This window comes from Elgaria multicarinata, chromosome 1 (genome assembly GCF_023053635.1).
Source record: "Elgaria multicarinata webbii isolate HBS135686 ecotype San Diego chromosome 1, rElgMul1.1.pri, whole genome shotgun sequence".
NCBI classification, from domain to species: domain Eukaryota; kingdom Metazoa; phylum Chordata; class Lepidosauria; order Squamata; family Anguidae; genus Elgaria; species Elgaria multicarinata.
In genome coordinates, this window is record NC_086171.1 from 143,105,273 (window position 1) to 143,122,515 (window position 17,243).

The 17,243-nt window shown below is 42.7% G+C and overlaps 1 protein-coding gene across 1 annotated transcript in view; it reads left to right on the forward strand.

The window, feature by feature from the left end:
- The window catches only part of LOC134404459 (cytochrome P450 2J2-like), a 38,390-nt gene that overhangs the window by 6,710 nt on the left and 14,437 nt on the right, over window positions 1-17,243 (forward strand). The window contains exons 3-6 of the mRNA XM_063135194.1: window positions 5,913-6,065; window positions 8,808-8,970; window positions 10,727-10,876; window positions 13,625-13,785. Coding sequence (XP_062991264.1) covers window positions 5,913-6,065; window positions 8,808-8,970; window positions 10,727-10,876; window positions 13,625-13,785 — 627 coding nt within the window. The remainder of the gene's footprint in view (window positions 1-5,912; window positions 6,066-8,807; window positions 8,971-10,726; window positions 10,877-13,624; window positions 13,786-17,243) is intronic.

Genomic DNA, 17,243 nt, shown 5'->3' on the forward strand with positions numbered 1-17,243 from the left:
AAGACACCAAGCTGAATGAAAATTCTGTTCCCTGCTGTTCAATACCTCTTTGAATAATGATTCAAAAAAGTTTTGGCAGATTGTGTCGGGTGCCTTACGATCCAACTGCCAAGCACCTAGTTGCACAGTTCCAGGGCAGGTCTGGAAGGATCATTTCAGAGCCATTTTTACCGACCCAGACACTATAAAATCAGCTCAGGCTGATATGCAGGATGTCACTTTCTCCTCCCTCACCCCTGGAATTCGGTCACTAAGGAGGAAGTGTTCGAATTAATCCACCAACCTAAAGGGGGTAAGGCACCTGGCATGGATTTTATCCCTGCTGAATTTATTAAAATCAATCAGGATTGGTGGGCCCCTTTGTTAGCCTTCCTTTTTACTGTTATAAATCAATCTGGCAAAATCCCTGACAGTTGGAGACACACAACTTTGGTTCTGATATACAAAAAGAGACACCCAAAAGACCCTGGGAATTTTAGACCTATTAGCCTGCTCTCAATAATAGGCAAGCTCCATGCCCGATTTCTATCTAATAGACTGACTGACATCCTCGAGGCCAATAATGCTGTAATGGAGGCCCAAGCTGACTTTAGAAAGAACCACTCCACCTCTGATCATGGTCTGATTCTTTTTCACTTAGCGGAGAAACGTCTTAAATTTCTACGTGGCAAACTGTTTGTCGCCTTCATGGATCTGAAGTCCACTTTCAACTCCATCCCTAGAACCAAACTATGGGAGAAATTAGATAAGATCCTGGTGGACAAAAGACTTCTTAATCTTATAATGGTTCTATACAGTGACAGCAGGATACGAGTTAGATGTGGCACACAGGGACAGCTTTCAAATGAAATTCTTATGTCTAGAGGAGTAAGACAGGGCTGTATCCTCGCACCTATGTTATTTAACTTATACATAAACAGTATTGAGGAGGCCCTGTCTGACCATGAAGGGCACTTGCACAAACTTGGCGCACGTAAAAATCCTATTTTACTTTACTCATGATGCTGAATAACGATGCTGTTATTCTCTCCCATTCTAGACATCTTTTAATGAAATTCTCCAACTTTTGCTTGACTAACGATCTGAAAATTAATTTTGAGAAATCTAAAGTCATGGTCTTTGAAAATAGTTTTTCTCAATGCTGGCGGTCCCTTGATGGGCATATCCTAGAACAGGTGAAAACATTCTCTTACCTGGGGTTTTTATTCCATCATACCCTGTCCTGGAGTGCCCATAGATCGGCCACCCTTAATAAGGCTTCAGTCAATTCAGCCGCAATAACACATTTTTTCTTTACTAAAGGGGGAATACTTATACCTTCTGCCATCAAAGTGTTTACTAGGGGTGTGATCCGCTCCGATTAGGAGCGTAGAAGCAGTAGCGGATTGGCCTGCTCCGCCTTACCCAGAGGCGGAGTAGGAGCGGACCGCGGACCCCCTAGAAGCAAGGCGAAGAGAAGCGGCCATTTTTCGGAGCTCCTAGTTCAGGCGGAGCGCTCCGGTCGCCATCTTGAAAACATTTCGCCATAGGATTGCATTGCGGCAAATAATCGCGCATAACTAGGTTGTTTTTGAAGCTATCGTTCTAGAAATTCTTGTGCTCAGAGAGTCGTGGATGGGGGTCATTTTGAGACCACTCTCACCTCTCTGCGTTGTCTGGGTCGCGTGCTATTTTTTTGTGAAAATCGGGTCAACCGCGCGGCTCAAACGGCGTTTTCAGCTTTTCGCCCATAGGATTGCATTGAGGGAAAGAATCGGGGATAACTGGGGGGGGGTTTCAGCTATCGTTCTGAAAATTCTTGTGCACAGAGAGTCATGGATGGGGGTCATTTTGAGACTACTCTCAACTTTCTGCATCGTACGGGTCGCGCGCTAGAAGTTTTAAAAAAATCGGCGGGAAAAATACCTTTTTCAAAGGGCTGAGGGGCAGAGTCAGCTCCCGGTCATGATGATCCCAAAGTTGGAGGAGGGCATAGGCAAAACGGGTAACTTGGGATTCTGGGAAACTTCTCTTTCTTCATCTGAACGGGCTTTTCCCCGTGTTTTTTAACACAGTAGCCCCACCAAATGCACAAACACAACCTGAAATCATATACTAAGCCAAGAATAAGAGATAGAAACACAGCACTGCTCCCCACCCTAACCTTGGTGAACAACTGAATAGATGTGGTGCAAGGGGATGAGCTCCCCTAGGGCATCTCATCATGGACGTGCCCCCACTCTCTCCTGCACTGGAAGGCCATTAGAGCCTTCCAAAGAGAGTAAAACGGTGGAGCAATGCCTATCATGAGTTGAAGTGAATGGTCACTTTTCAGTGGTGGAGCAATGCCTGTTATGAGTTGAAGTGAGCGTTTTACTTCTTCTCAGAGCTGTTGGTGGCTGTCTTGAACTGGCAGCTACTTCCCCCTCCCCCGGGCACGTCCCCCTATTGCTGGTAAAAGACAGATATAGCCTTTTTAAAAAAATTCTTCTTGCTGTTTATTGAGCAACACTGCTGCTTTTAATTCCACCCCTCCTTTGTTTATTGATTGATTTATTCCATTTTATATGCATTACTGGCTTATCCTTGGCTCACTTCCTTATGCCCCCAGAAATGCCAGCTGCATGCCTGCCTGCCTTCCCTCCCTCCTCCCCTGCCCACCTCGCAGGGATGTTGTGTGTGGGGTGCCCGATTTTCAAAAATTCGCCAAAAATCAGGGGATGATGGGATTGCTTTGAAACTTGGCGTGCGTGTGTATATCCCCATGAGGTGTCATGGTGCCAAACATGAGGTTTCTAACTTGAACAGAAAAAAAGTTGTATAATTTTTTAGCTTTCAATGCAAGCCTATGGGGGGGGGAAACGGAGCTCCGGATCCGGATCCGGAGCTCCGGGCGGAGCGGAGCGGAAGTGGGCGGAGCGGGGGCGGGGCGGAGCGGCCCGATCCGGAAAATGGCAGATCTGCAAGTGAAGCGGAGCGGGGGGTCCGTGCACACCCCTAGTGTTTACTGCCAAGTGTGCAGCCTAGCTGTTATATGCCTCCAACATCTGGATAAGGGGATTAACATCTGAGATAGATAGGCTACAGACAAGGTTTTTGAGGACCCTTCTTCAACTCCCAAAGTGTGTCCCTAATTCCGTACTTTTGTTGGAAACCGGGGAAAGCTCTATTTCACTTAGGGCTTGGTGGTCTGCCTTAAAATTTTGGATGGAAGTTAGTTTTTGGAAGGGGCTCAGGTCTGCTTCTGTGTCTAGCTCAGGACAACTATGTGAACAGCTGGTCCGAGCTTCTTGCCAGGAAGGCAGCTTCAATCAGTCTCTCCTCTTCCCTCCTCCTTAATCTGGGCTTGAATTTTGCTTTTAAATCTGTTAAACAAAGACTGTGGGACATAGCCTTCTGCGACTTACACACTCGCTCTTATGTTTCTTGCTCTCCCAGTGCATTGCACGTTCATTACGTTGGGCCTCTTCAGCTGGCTAACTATTTAAAGAACCTAAATATCGTATTGCTTTCTCCAAGGCCAGATGTAATGTTTATTCTATTGAATTACTTCGGGGCAGATACGTTGGTGTCCCTTATCAGGAACAACGGTGCCCTTATAGGAATATGGAAGTGGAGACAATGGAGCATATCCTTCTGTCCTGTAGCTTTTATAATCAGGCATGTCATGTTATGATCACCCCATTGCTGAGTAAACTGTCTAGAAGTACAGACAAATTCTGTGTTAAGTTTCTGTTGGAAGATAAGTCCTCAAAAGTAACTTTGGCTGTTGCTAAATTTCTTACAGTGGCAGCCAGGATTAGAGCTCTCTGTGTATTAGATGAAAGTTGACAATAGCTCTAACTGTCTGATGTTTTCTCATGGATCTATGGATCGCAATAAAGATGTATGGTATGTTTCACCTGAAGAGGAGTAAACCAAAGGAGAACATGATAGTGCTCTTCAAATACAGTACGGCTGTAGCATAGAAGATCTGTTCCCAGTTGGTCCAGAGGACAGACTTCATGGGTTTATGGTACAGGAGCTTAGACTTTGGTTGAATACTAGTAGAAAGGCCTTGATGGTAAGAGTACTTTGCCATGGGGTGAAGGTAATCTCTCCCTCATTGGAGGTTTTCAAGAAAAGGCTGCACAGCTCTCTGGTGGGAATGCTCTAACGCTGTAATCCTTGCACCAAGCTGGGGACTGATCTAGATCCCCCCTTCAAGTCCCTGATTTCATGAAATCCTGACTTTACCAAGGAGCTATGTGATGAAATTAATTAATTTGTAAAATATGAGTGTTTAGTTGCGGGCTTGGTTTACTTTAACAAATCCTTTTTTTTACAAGAAATAGTAAATTGGTGGGAGGGGGGAGTGAGAGTGTTGAGCTGTTTGAATGGTGCCTTCTGATTGGCTGTTTCAATTTCAGCTGAGAGTGAGAGAGGGCATAACGAGGACTGGGTTTTCTTTGTGAGGCCGATAAGGACTGGCAGTCAGATGGGTATAATTTGGGAATGGGGGGTAGAGATTTGGGGGTTGGTAAATTTTCCCTAGGAGGTGGAGGGAGGTGCATATATGTTCACAACATGAAATGTAATTGAATTAAAGTAACTTTTTCCTTATAAATAAAGCTTTATATTTTGTTTTGTTGTTTTAAATCATACCTTGCAAAGTCTTATTTTTTTTTATAAAAATGGGTAAATGAAACCACAGAGAAAATCAGACAAAGGTTGATGATATATGCACTCTCACACAAAGAGGTTTTAAGTTTCCTCATAAAAAGGAAGTGGGTGATGGCAGCGTAACAGAAGTTGTTGATGGTGTCACAGGGGATTTCCTCCACAGAGTTGTTCATAGGCTACTTTGACTCTCCAAGGAGTACATCCAACCCACTTTGAAGAAGCTTGACCTGCAGAGCACTAAAGCTTCAGTATCTATACATGCAAAGGCTTCTAGTATGATGTATGGACAAATACCATCATAATTACATGTCACTTTCCTCCAGGAATAACCATTCTGGTTGCAAGCCAACAGAAACTATCCCCCAAAACAATTTGATTCAGTAATAATTTTGTAGCCGTTAAAATCATTACAAAATAAGTGTTATTAATTGAGTTAATGTTCATTCTCTTCCTATGTGTTCCTGATGTCCTTGCTGCTATTTGTCTCCTGGATCTAGGATCCAGAGGTATACCACTTCTGAACGTAGAGAATCCATTTTTACTCATTTGATCTGTATATCCCACAAATAAGGAAGGGCATGAAGAGTATTTATCTTGACAGTGTTAATTGGGAAAGCAATGAGGCACATTTGAATTAGCAAGGCTGGCCCTGGTATTAGGCAGAGTGAGGCAGCCACCTCAGGCAGTGGGATGGGGGGGTGGCAGTGAGGTGTTGCAGGACAAAACAGTGTGAGCCACCTGGCCTGGGCTTTACCTGCTCATCGAGCCTGCTGTGTTCAGGTGCTGGGGAGGAGGATGCCCCATCCCCAGTGATGAACTAAGATTCAACTGCTGGTTCTGTCAACTACTACACATAGAATGTAGCTGGGTGGTGAAACACTTTTGGCTTTCACGTAAGGCAGCAAAATGTTTTAGGTTATCCATATGAATTAAAAAAAAAGATGAGCTTCTCCTCTCCCTTTCTCCTTCTTCTTAAATATAACAAAAGGAAAAGCTCTGTTCTGGCTGGAGTTCCGAGTTGGGTGATATATATCATGTCTATTAGTGGGTGTGGTGAATTAGCCTCGAACATGTGAACTTTGTCCACTTTTCTTGAAGCAGCAGTAAAAAAAAATACAATGTTAGCAGAGAGCGTGGGCGTAGTTTCTCCTGCTGGGTTTGGTTTGGTTTCTCTCTATAGACAGCAGTTTGTTCAGACCTACCAAGACTAGTGGAGTGTGAAGATGCTGTTCCACTTACCTGCTGTCCTCCAAGGGGGTTTGTCTCTACAGGTGGTTCTGGTGTTCCTGGCTACCTTTCTACTCATTGCTGATTACATGAAACGGAGGCGCCCAAGGGATTGTCCTCCAGGGCCTGTGCCTCTTCCTTTTCTGGGCAATATTCTGCATATTGATTCCAAGAAACCTCATCTTGCTGTACAAAAGGTAAGGATAAGAACAGGGGATTAGAGTTTGGTTGAAATTAATAGAAAGGTTTTGATGGTACGACTAGTTTGGCAATGGAACAAATTGCCTAGGGGTGAGCTTTTAAGGAAAAGGCTGGACAGCATCTGGTAGGAATGCTCTAACGCTGTAATTCCTGCACCAAGCTTGGGGGTGATCTAGATGGCCCACAAGGCCCCCTTCAAGTCCCTGATTCTATGAAATCCTGACTTTACAAAAGGAGTTCCTAATAGGCTAGAAGAGTGGCTATACAAGCTGTAGGTCCATTCACTTTGAAATAGCTTAAACTGCGGAATCCAAAACTCTACAAAGGTTTCTAGTATGTTATATTGACAAACAGCATCATATTTACACGACATGAGTTGTTCTTGTTACTTTAATTTGTATAGCTCTTTTCTGCAGGAGTATATCAAAGGGGCTCAGAGCCACAACTTCAGAATACACCATTATAGTAAACATTCTAGTAACAATAATTTTGAGCTTAAGAGTTGATCCAGAAGAGAATTCAGGTGTGAGGGGAAGACACAGAAATCTCGTACTACCAATGGTAGGTTCCTTTCACTGGCAGAAGGGTAATTCTGGAGCTGAGCGAATAGAATTAGTCAAAACAAACAATTCATTTCCATAATAATGTTGCAGCCTTTAAACTCATTACAAAATAAGTGGTCTTCATCTGTAAAACATATTATCAATTGGTAACGTTTTATCAGTTGTTAAAGTACATATATATTAGGGCTGTGCACGGACCCCTGATCCGCTCTGGATCCCAATCCGCAACTTTCGGATTTGGTCCACTCCACTTTGGGACTCCTCTGTTCTGCTCCGCTCCACGGCAGATCTGGATCCGGAGCTCCGCTCTCCCCCCCCCCCCCAGACTTGTATTGAAAATGTAAAATGCCTATAACTTTTTTAGTTTCAAGTTAGAAACATGAAAATGGGCACCATGATAGCTTCTAAATACATCCTTAGGCATGGCCACTTAGAAGGAAATTAGATTATCCCCTGATTTTTTTGGGAATTTTTAAAAGATTTCCCCCTTTATTAACAGAAATGCATGTACCTCCATTATTTTGTAAGATACACACATGCAACTGGGCACCATGATAGCTTCTAAATACATCCTTAGGCTTGGCCACTTTGAAGGAAATTGGATCATACCCTCATTTTGGGGGAATTTTTAAAGTTAAACCTAAATCAGAATCTTCTTCTCAGATTAACCACTTAAAAAATGAACACAGCGAACTTCAAGGTAGAAAATTATTAAACTAGGGGAGTGTACAACACATAGCTGGTCATGGGATAAACAACTCAGACCTTGCGTTGCCATGCTTTGGTCGCAATACTTCTAAAAACTTAATTTCTTTCATGCAATCCACTCATTCCAAAGTGCTATAATGTGATGTTTTTCAAGAGGCTGCACATCAAACAGAGATGCCATTGCATAGACAATCCTTTCAGGGTCCATCACAGTTCACACACTCCAGAGTAAGCCCAGCCAATAATTGTAATAATAATAATAATAATAATAATAATAATAATAATAATAATAATCAGCCTACACTGTTGCAGAGGATTCTGTCATCATGGCAACAGCACATACAAAATGCAGCTGCCTTTTCAGGATGACGAAGGAAGGACTAATGCCCTGAGTCAAAGCAAGACATGCACAAACCGGCCCTGTGAGGTGGGAACAGCACAGAGAGATGCCTTTGCATCCCATGAATAATAGGAGGCTAGCAGGACAACAGTAAAGCTTTGTGCTCCTTGCTTCAGAGTTGATTGATTACACAGCCATTATTAAATAATACAATAATAATAGTAATAATCACAACAATAAGTTTAATTAGAACAAAAAAGCTGACTAACTTTATTACCAATATGAGAAAGTGGACGTGCCCAGTGCCATGGAAACAGTGGACTGTGACAGCCCTCTCAGTCCTTTGGCTGGTCCTGTCTAGGTACCTGCCTTTGAGAAGCCATGTCACACATCAACTCGTGCAACTCATTGGTTTCCACTGGTTCCCCTTTCGAGGGTTCTGATTTCCCTCAAGGGCAGTGGGCACTGGGCATGTCCACATGCTGTACAGATCATCCACTTGCACCGCTGCTATCCAGTTGTCCACCATGGTTATTGTGGGTACCTTGCAGTGTTGTGTGTTGCCAATCCACTACACACTGAAAAAGTCCAACCCAAAGACAAAGAAAGAAAAGTTACTCAGTATCCTTTTTTGCTTAATCCCCCCTCCAACATTGGGATTGGAGGATGCTTCACATGGGCTGATCACTTATCACAATTGGGAAAGGAACTTGTCTATCAATGCTGGGGGGAAAAAGGTTCCCCCCTCTCATTTTTACCCATTCTATAAAAATTAATTGCAAGCAAACAGCACAATGAAAAATTATGAAAGTCTACACAAATGACCCCCAATCATCAATGTCTAAGCACACTAATTTTCAGGGATCTAGCTTTAAAAACAAAGAAGTTATAGGCAATTTTTTGTCCATTGCAATCCTATGTTTAAAAAAACGTCCAAAATGAGTGAACCGCTCCGCATCACTCCACTGCCCTCGACCCGATTCGTATCTGCCTTTCTTGAGACCATATATTATTTGATGGCAATGAAAGTTACCCTTCCTGCATACAGGCATTCTATGAGCACCAAATAGATATTAATCTGAAATGTATCCAGTTGTTTTTTCCATTCTTCCTCATCTTCCATCCAGCTTAGAGAAAAATATGGAAATATATTCATCATGCAGTTTGGAAACACGCGAACAGTGGTTGTGAATGGGCTGCATCTAGTGAAGGAAGCCCTTGTCCATCAAGGGGAAAATTTTTTAGATCGTCCAGAATTTCCTCTCATGAATGAAGTGTTTGGGTCATTTGGTGAGTTTCTTTTAATAAGGTCCAATTCCTTGGATTTCTTTTTCCAGGTAACATGAATTGTGCGAATCTTTGGATTACCTGGCGTACTCCAAGTGTGTTAGACTAGAACTCCCACCATCCCCAGCTGGTATGGGCTGCCAGTTGGGTATGATCTGAGTTGTAGTTCAACTTATAATTCTTGGACTATAGAGATGGTGAAAGATTGCACAATAGCAATTATTATCCTTTGCCAAAACATTTAATTTCTTATGTAATAAGTCCTGGAAATCCAAAAATATTGGCTACTTTCATACTTGCTGTTTTTTAATAGAATTGCCAAAATTGTATAAATGGAACTCCCCTGCTGCAATGGGACTTCCTCCCTTCCTCTTCATCCCCGCCCCCTCCAACCACCATCCCTCTCCAAACTGTGCTCAGGAAGGTTCCCCAACCCCATAAAGCATATTATTATAGCAGGAAAGCAGAAAGGGAATTGTCCCTCTCCTGGTTCCATTGATGGAAGCAGCTCCATCATTAGGGATATTCCAAAATTTTAACACACATTTTAGTAGCAGTAATCTGAACCATGCAGATGCTCCCTGCATGTGACCACATGCACCGGGAAACCCTGAAGACCTCCAGAAAAATGGAGGTCTCCTGGGCAATTGGGACTGGGCCCCAATTCACTCGGGGGAAAGGGCTGGAAGATGCATTCCCCTGCCCCAGCACTGACGTAGCCTTCTCTTGCGGTGGCACAATTGCGCCAGCGCAAAAGAATGGCAAAATCGGCCCTTGGGGGAAGGAGCTGGAAGACACGTTCCTGAACTTCTGGCCCTGCCCCCAGCGCCGATGTAGAAGAAGAAGCAGCAAATAGAAGGTAAGACTAACATGTGTGTTTGAGAGAGAGTATGGGTGAATAAGATGAATGGGATGTTTGAGTGAATGGATGCGCACGTGGGTATGTTTTGGAGTGGGTTATCCTGAGTGTGTGTCCGCGTGTGCATGCTGGCAGTGTGTGGGTGTATTGATGTCTGAATGGGGTGCACAGGGTGTTTGACTATGAATGGATGCATGTGCATGTTTGCAGTGTATGTGGGGAGAGGGCTGTCATTTTCTGTGTGAGAGTTGGGAGGGATGATTTGGGGGTGATATTCCTATTAAATAATGCATTTTGACCCATAGACCTTCCTCTCCAATTTGTTTGATATAATTGGCATGATGTATATTTTGTAACAATGGCTGATAATTGTTCAACCTTCTTTAAAATATTCTTAAAAATTAACAGGGTTGCCATTATTATCATCATCATCATCAACAACAACAACAACAGAAACAACATCATTATTTACCTCTCCTTTCTTGCTCGTGGTGGTTTTTTTAGATGAACATGATGGGCTTTGCCAAGTCTTTTACTGATTCAGAAATGTCCTGACTATTGAACATGATTTAAGTATGACTGCTTTCTGGATGTTGGCATGGAAGTATTTTGGTAGGCCTAATTTCTGAAGGCTTTCTGTAAAAAAAAATTAAAAAACTAATGTGATGCTGGTGACTGATGTGACTCATGGAATAATTGTACAAACCAATCCCAAGCAGCAAAACACACAAAAAGCAGCAATAAAGAAGCAATAGTAGCAGCAAAATCAGAATAGTAAGAGCAGAATGAAGGGCAACCAGATAAAATCCACTAACAAACTGTAATCTTCACAAAATTCCTTACAGACATGTGTCATATTAGCCATCTTTCCAATGTAATATGACAACTCTTTCCATCTAGGTCTGCTCAACTCCAAAGGACTTCACTGGAAACAACAAAGACGATTTGCCTTATCAACGCTAAGAAACTTTGGTTTGGGCAAAAGAAGTTTAGAAGAACGAATACAGGAAGAGAGCAGATACTTAACGGATGCAATTGAAGAGGAGAAAGGTAAGAACTCATATGGTGATGATGTTTCAGCAGCTAGTTTGTGTGTAGAAGCTCAACAATATTTTAACTGTGTTAGCGCTCTAGCTTGTGTGCAGAAGCTCAACAATATTTTAACTGTGTTAGCGCTCTAGCTTGTGTGTAGAAGCTCAACAATATTTTAACTGTGTTAGCGCTCTAGCTTGTATGCAGAAGCTCAACAATATTTTAACTGTGTTAGTGCTCTAGCTCTGCCTGAGCTGGGGCTACTCCATGATTTGGTAAATGTCAGTTGAAAGCTGACACATCTACACCAAGCGGGATATAATGGCGTGAAAACAGTATGAAAGTGGTAAATGGTATGTATCAATGGGCTCCAACAGTTGTCAGTGCATTTTGATACTGCTATAAAGCAGTAGTGTGGCTCCTGCCCTTATATACCACTTTCATAGTGGGAATATCTTGCTTGGTGTAGATGAGCCAACATATGCATATCCCTTGTGATGCCTGGGACTTTAGTGACCTGGAAGGTCATGTGGGAATGTCGGCTGGTGCGGAACTCCATATGTACCCTGAAGGCTATAGTTGCATCCCAAAGATTATGATGGTTTGGTTAGGACTGCAGAAACAGCAACAACAAGAGGCAGGTAAATCGTTTGGAGTGCTGGTTTTATTAGTTGTTGCAATCAAACTAAGGAATGAATCGCACACACACCAGAAGATAAGGTTTTCTTACCTTGGTCCAAATTCCACAAAGACAGGAAATAGGAAGCAAAGACTGATGCCTTATCTGACATGCTGCATGATCAGTCATGATGTTGTGCAATGTGACAAATTGTGCTTGCTTTCAACTTAACCTCCATGCACCTACACTTCTCCTCGGTCTTTGAGGCCACAGCTAGACCTAAGGTTTATCCCGGGATCATCCAGGGTTCACCCCTGCCTGAGCACTGGATCCCCTGTGTGTCACCTAGATGAACAGTTTTGACCCCTGGATGATCCAGGGATAAACCTTAGGTCTAGCTATGGCCTGAGTCTCAAATCCAGGTGGGGAGGTGAGTGAGCAAAATAAAATAGAGGGCGAGAATTACACCAAGTTGCTCAGGAGCAGGTGGCTCAGAGAAAATGGTCTGGAGAAGATTGCCCCAAATAGTTTAAACGCCAAGGAAAAATATGTTCAAAAAGAGAAAAGAGAACCCTTCTTCTGAAAAGGGAGGCAAGAACCAGGCTGAGCCTGCTTCTCAGGCTTCAGGCAGCAAAACTGTCTTCTATCCATGAAAGACAGTCCTGCTTATCAACCAGAATTTCACTCCCATTCGATTCCATAGCCTCCTGCTAAACACTCGGTTCCGAAGCACTTGAACCCAAAAAGGGACCTTAATAACCCAAATGATTAAGGGGAAAGGGGGGAGCAGAGGATGAAGGGGAATGGGTTGAAGCACAGACCAGTAAACAGAAGTGGTAGTTTCTAGTCATGCTGAGGGGATTGCTTGTCCATGTGCACACTTACATGCACACACATGTCTCAGAAATTCACTGCTGTTGATGCTGCTTTTACTCCAGACGGCAGTTGTGCCCTCCTTTCCCATTCTGAGCGCTGTGTTATAAACTTCCATACGATATTAGCAAATAAAAAATATTTTAAAGAAAAGTGAATTGAATTTTTTAAAGAAATTCCACTCTACCAACAACAGTGGAAGGGGAATAAGACAACAACTATATGGAGGCTGTAGTATTTTTATAAATAGTGGGCCCAAACAGTTGCTGTGGCATTACCCACATTTTTAGTTCCTTGGGTATGTCTGCGTGAGTATGTCTAGAGAGTATGGAATGTTGGACTGAGTGGGTGTGGCTGGTGATGCTGTGAAAAGGGGGAGGAGTATATATATGGGGGAGCTGAGTGGTCTGAGGTGTTTGGTTGGTGATTGAGTTTGGAGAGTAGATGTGTTTAGCTGTGTGATTTCTTGTCAGGAGTTGTGTGAGGAGTGAGTGAAAATAAGATCATAGGAACTAAGGATTGTTGTTATTAGATTGGTTACTACCAGTATTATTAAGAATAGGCAGGACTGGAATAGAATTTGAAGGAACTAAGAACTGTAAACAACAATAAGCATTTTCTTTATTTTGCTGCCATAAAAGTTTGGCTGTGTCTCCTGCTCTATTGGTTCATAAATGAGCACATTACATTAAACCTTCAGCCTGCTATATTCACAGAAAAGCCTTTTCCAAATCTCCTATCCTTTTCACTTCTGCCATAAGGGAAAGGTTATACTTTTCTTTTTACCCTTTCCTCAGGTATTTTAAGTGGTGATGCTTAGCCTGAGGGATGTGTGCGCATCAAAGCTTTGTGTGTGAGGTGGTGGCATGGCAGTTGCCAACACAAGTTTTCATAAACACTTTTGCACCACTGAGTGTTGTTGTTTTTCTCTTTTTTCTGCTAACTGCCCTTTTTCTCTCAGTCTTCCTGAAAGATTGCCCTCCTGCTGCAGAGTAATGGCTTTTCTTCTGCCTAAACATACATAGGATGGTGCTCTGAAATATAAAGGAGAAAGATGCTTTCTTGACAATGCAAATGTGCAGAATACCACATACATAACTCTTAAGTAGAGTCCTATGCTACTCATTTTAATTACTGGATTTGTTAATGCTTTAGTTAATGCTTCGTTTTATTCAAATGTCCCACCTCTTCCGCTATGTTATCTTTTTGTTAAATGAGACCCATAATAATAATAATGATTCTAATATTTCTTCTGCCATCTTTTTTCTCTCCAGGGCAACCGTTTGACCCTCACCTTCAGATTAATAATGCCGTTTCGAATATCATCTGTTCCATTATTTTCGGGGGCCGCTTTGAATACCATGACAGTCAATTCCAGAAGTTATTACAGCTGCTTGATAAGACAATGAAGATGCAAACAAGTATTTGGAGCATGGTATGGAAACTATCTAATGGGCAACCACATCCAAACCATTTTTTTCACTAACTAAAACATTCTTCTCGCAAATCTCTGATTAGTTTTCCTCAGTCATTCTCTTTTTCCTATTGTGTCAAGTCCCCTATTCAGGCAATCAAGGGTGACAGTAAAGATGTATTTTTACCCAAAAGATAAAAATCATGTGTCTGGCACAGTTACGGCTTCCAGGTGGGGAATCATGAGATCATGTATTCAAGGCAGCTGGACAACCATCTGTCAGGGATGCTTTAAGCTGGATTTCTGCATTGAGCAGGGGGCTGGTTGATGGCCTTATAGGCCCCTTCCAACTCTACTATTCTATGATTCTGTGCCAGAAGACAATTTTCTAATACACTAGCTTTCCACAGAGAAGAATTTGGATTTGGGGAGGGGTGGGGGAGAAGTATCCTATACTGCCACTCTGCTCCCATTGTTTCTATTGCACCAGCAGCGCCCACTATGGGCACAGCCTAAAGCAAAGTAGGAAATGAGTGGAAATGCTTTTGTCTGAGACAGTACAAATTAGTGGAGCTCCCCTCTGGGCAGACCTGCCACATTCTGGAAATAAGCATTTCATCTCATTTCTGTTTGCTTAAAGGTCTATTACAGTCATGCTGCATTAGCAGTAAATACAGTCCATTTTTTACACAGGGTACATTCAAGCACTTGATCCTAGAATATTATGTCTATTTAATCATCTATGAGTTATCCAAAGACAGTTCTATTGTTATCAAAGAGGGGTGCATCCTACTACTGGATAAGGATTACTTACAGGAGGTTCACAGACAATTAAATGACTCCTCCTGTTATAAATCCATCTCCTCTGACCCTACAAAACGTATTTCATCAATTATCAGAGCCACTGTGGTAGAAGCAATGCTACTGGGCTTTGTTGATGAAACAACATCCAATTTTTTGCAGAATTCTTATCCCAGTGTACCTATCTTTTATATACTTCCGAAGATACACAAGCCTGGTTTCCCACCAAAAGGTCGTCCAATAATTTCTGGGTCCAATTCAATATTGGAACCCTTGTCCCAGTATGTGGACCACTTCTTACACCCTTTTGTTTTTCAAATTCTTTCATATTTAAAGGCTTCATTACTAAAGTCTTCATTAATAAAGTGGAGGGCCTTTCAATTGCATCTCAATCTGTCTTGGTTACCATGGATGTAAACTCATTATATATTAGCATCCCTCATGAGGAAGCACACACGATTGTAGAATTGTTCCTTAACAAGAGGGAAGATCCTCTCCCACCAACTTTTTTCCTTCTCAGTTTGATAGAGGTCATTTTACAAAAAAAATATTTCAGGTTTGCTGACCAATTTTATTTCCAAATTCGAGGAGTGGCTATGGGTATTCCTTTTGCCCCAAGTGTGGCCAATTTATTTATGGCACATCTTGAAGAAACAATTATTTGTAATGCTGAAAATAATCCCTTTTATGAGGACCTTTTCTTTTACAAACGTTACATAGATGACATATTTTTGATATTTTCCGATGAATCTAGGGTACAAGAGTTTTTCAGATGGATAAATACCACCCACAACACTGTTAAATTCACTTTTCATACGCACAAATCACAGATTCCATTTTTGGACACAATTGTATACCGAGAGCTAGACAGGTTATTCATCAAAGCATATACCAAACCAACAGACAGAAATTCACTACTACATTTTTCATCTCATCATTCATCTCAGTTATGAACTAGTCTATCCTTTGGACAGTATCTACGTCTCAAAAGGAATTCTTCCCATCCTGAGGAATATGCTAAGACTAAACTGACGATGAGGCATCAACTCATGGATAAGGGATACCCCAGTACAGTCATCAACAAAGCAGAGAGGAGAGGACATTTTAAATGTGGGGGATGCTCAGTCTGCATATTAACCCTACAAACTAAGATATTTGAACACCCCAGAGACCATCGGCTCTTCAAATTGTATCACTTTTCTAACTGTGCAACCAAATGGGTGATCTATATTAGGGATGTGCTCCGCTCCGATTAGGAGCGTAGAAGCAGTAGCGGATTGGCCTGCTCCGCCTTACCCAGAGGCGGAGTAGGAGCGGACCGCGGACCCCCTAGAAGCAAGGCGAAGAGAAGCGACCATTTTTCGGAGCTCCGAGTTCAGGCGGAGCGCTCCGGTCGCCATCTTGAAAACATTTCGCCATAGGATTGCATTGCGGCAAATAATCGCGCATAACTACGTTGTTTTTGAAGCTATCATTCTGGAAATTCTTGTGCACAGAGAGTCGTGGATGGGGGTCATTTTGAGACCACTCTCACCTCTCTGCGTGCTGTGGTTCATGTGCAATATTTTTTAAAAAATCGGGTCAACCGCGCGGCTCAAACTGCGTTTCGGCTTTTCGCCCATAGGATTGCATTGAGGGAAAGAATCGGGGATAACTGGGGGGGGGGGTTAAGCTATCGTTCTGAAAATTCTTGTGCACAGAGAGTCGTGGATGGGGGTCATTTTGAGACCACTCTCAACTTTCTGCGTGCTGTGGTTCACGTGCAATATTTTTTTAAAAATCGGGTCAACCGCGCGGCTCAAACTGCGTTTCGGCTTTTCGCCCATAGGATTGCATTGAGGGAAAGAATCGGGGATAACTGGGGGGGGTTTAAGCTATCGTTCTGAAAATTCTTGTGCACAGAGAGTCGTGGATGGGGGTCATTTTGAGACCACTCTCAACTTTCTGCATCGTACGGGTCGCGGGCTAGACGTTTTTAAAAAATCGGCGGGAAAAATACCTTTTTCAAAGGGCTGAGGGGCAGAGTCAGCTCCCGGTCATGATGATCCCAAAGTTGGAGGAGGGCATAGGCAAAACAGGTAACTTGGGATTCTGGGAAACTTCTCTTTCTTCATCTGAACGGGCTTTTCCCCGTGTTTTTTAACACAGTAGCCCCACCAAATGCACAAACACAACCTGAAATCATATACTAAGCCAAGAATAAGAGATAGAAAAACACAGCACTGCTCCCCACCCTAACCTTGGGGAACAACTGAATCGATGTGGTGCAAGGGGATGAGCTCCCCTAGGGCATCTCATCGTGGACGTGCCCCCACTCTCTCTTGCACTGGAAGGCCATAGAGCCTTCCAAAGAGAGTAAAACGGTGGAGCAATGCCTCTCATGAGTTGAAGTGAATGGTCACTTTTCAGTGGTGGAGCAATGCCTGTTCTGAGTCGAAGTGAGCGTTTTACTTCTTCTCGGAGCTGTTGGTGGCTGTCATTGTCTTGAACTGGCAGCTACTTCCCCCTCCCCCGGGCACGTCCCCCTATTGCTGGTAAAAGACAGATATAGCCTTTTAAAAAAAGTTCTTCTTGTTGTTTATTGAGCAACACTGCTGCTTTTAATTCCACCCCTCCTTTGTTTATTGATTGATTTATTCCATTTTATATGCATTACTGGCTTATCCTTGGCTCACTTC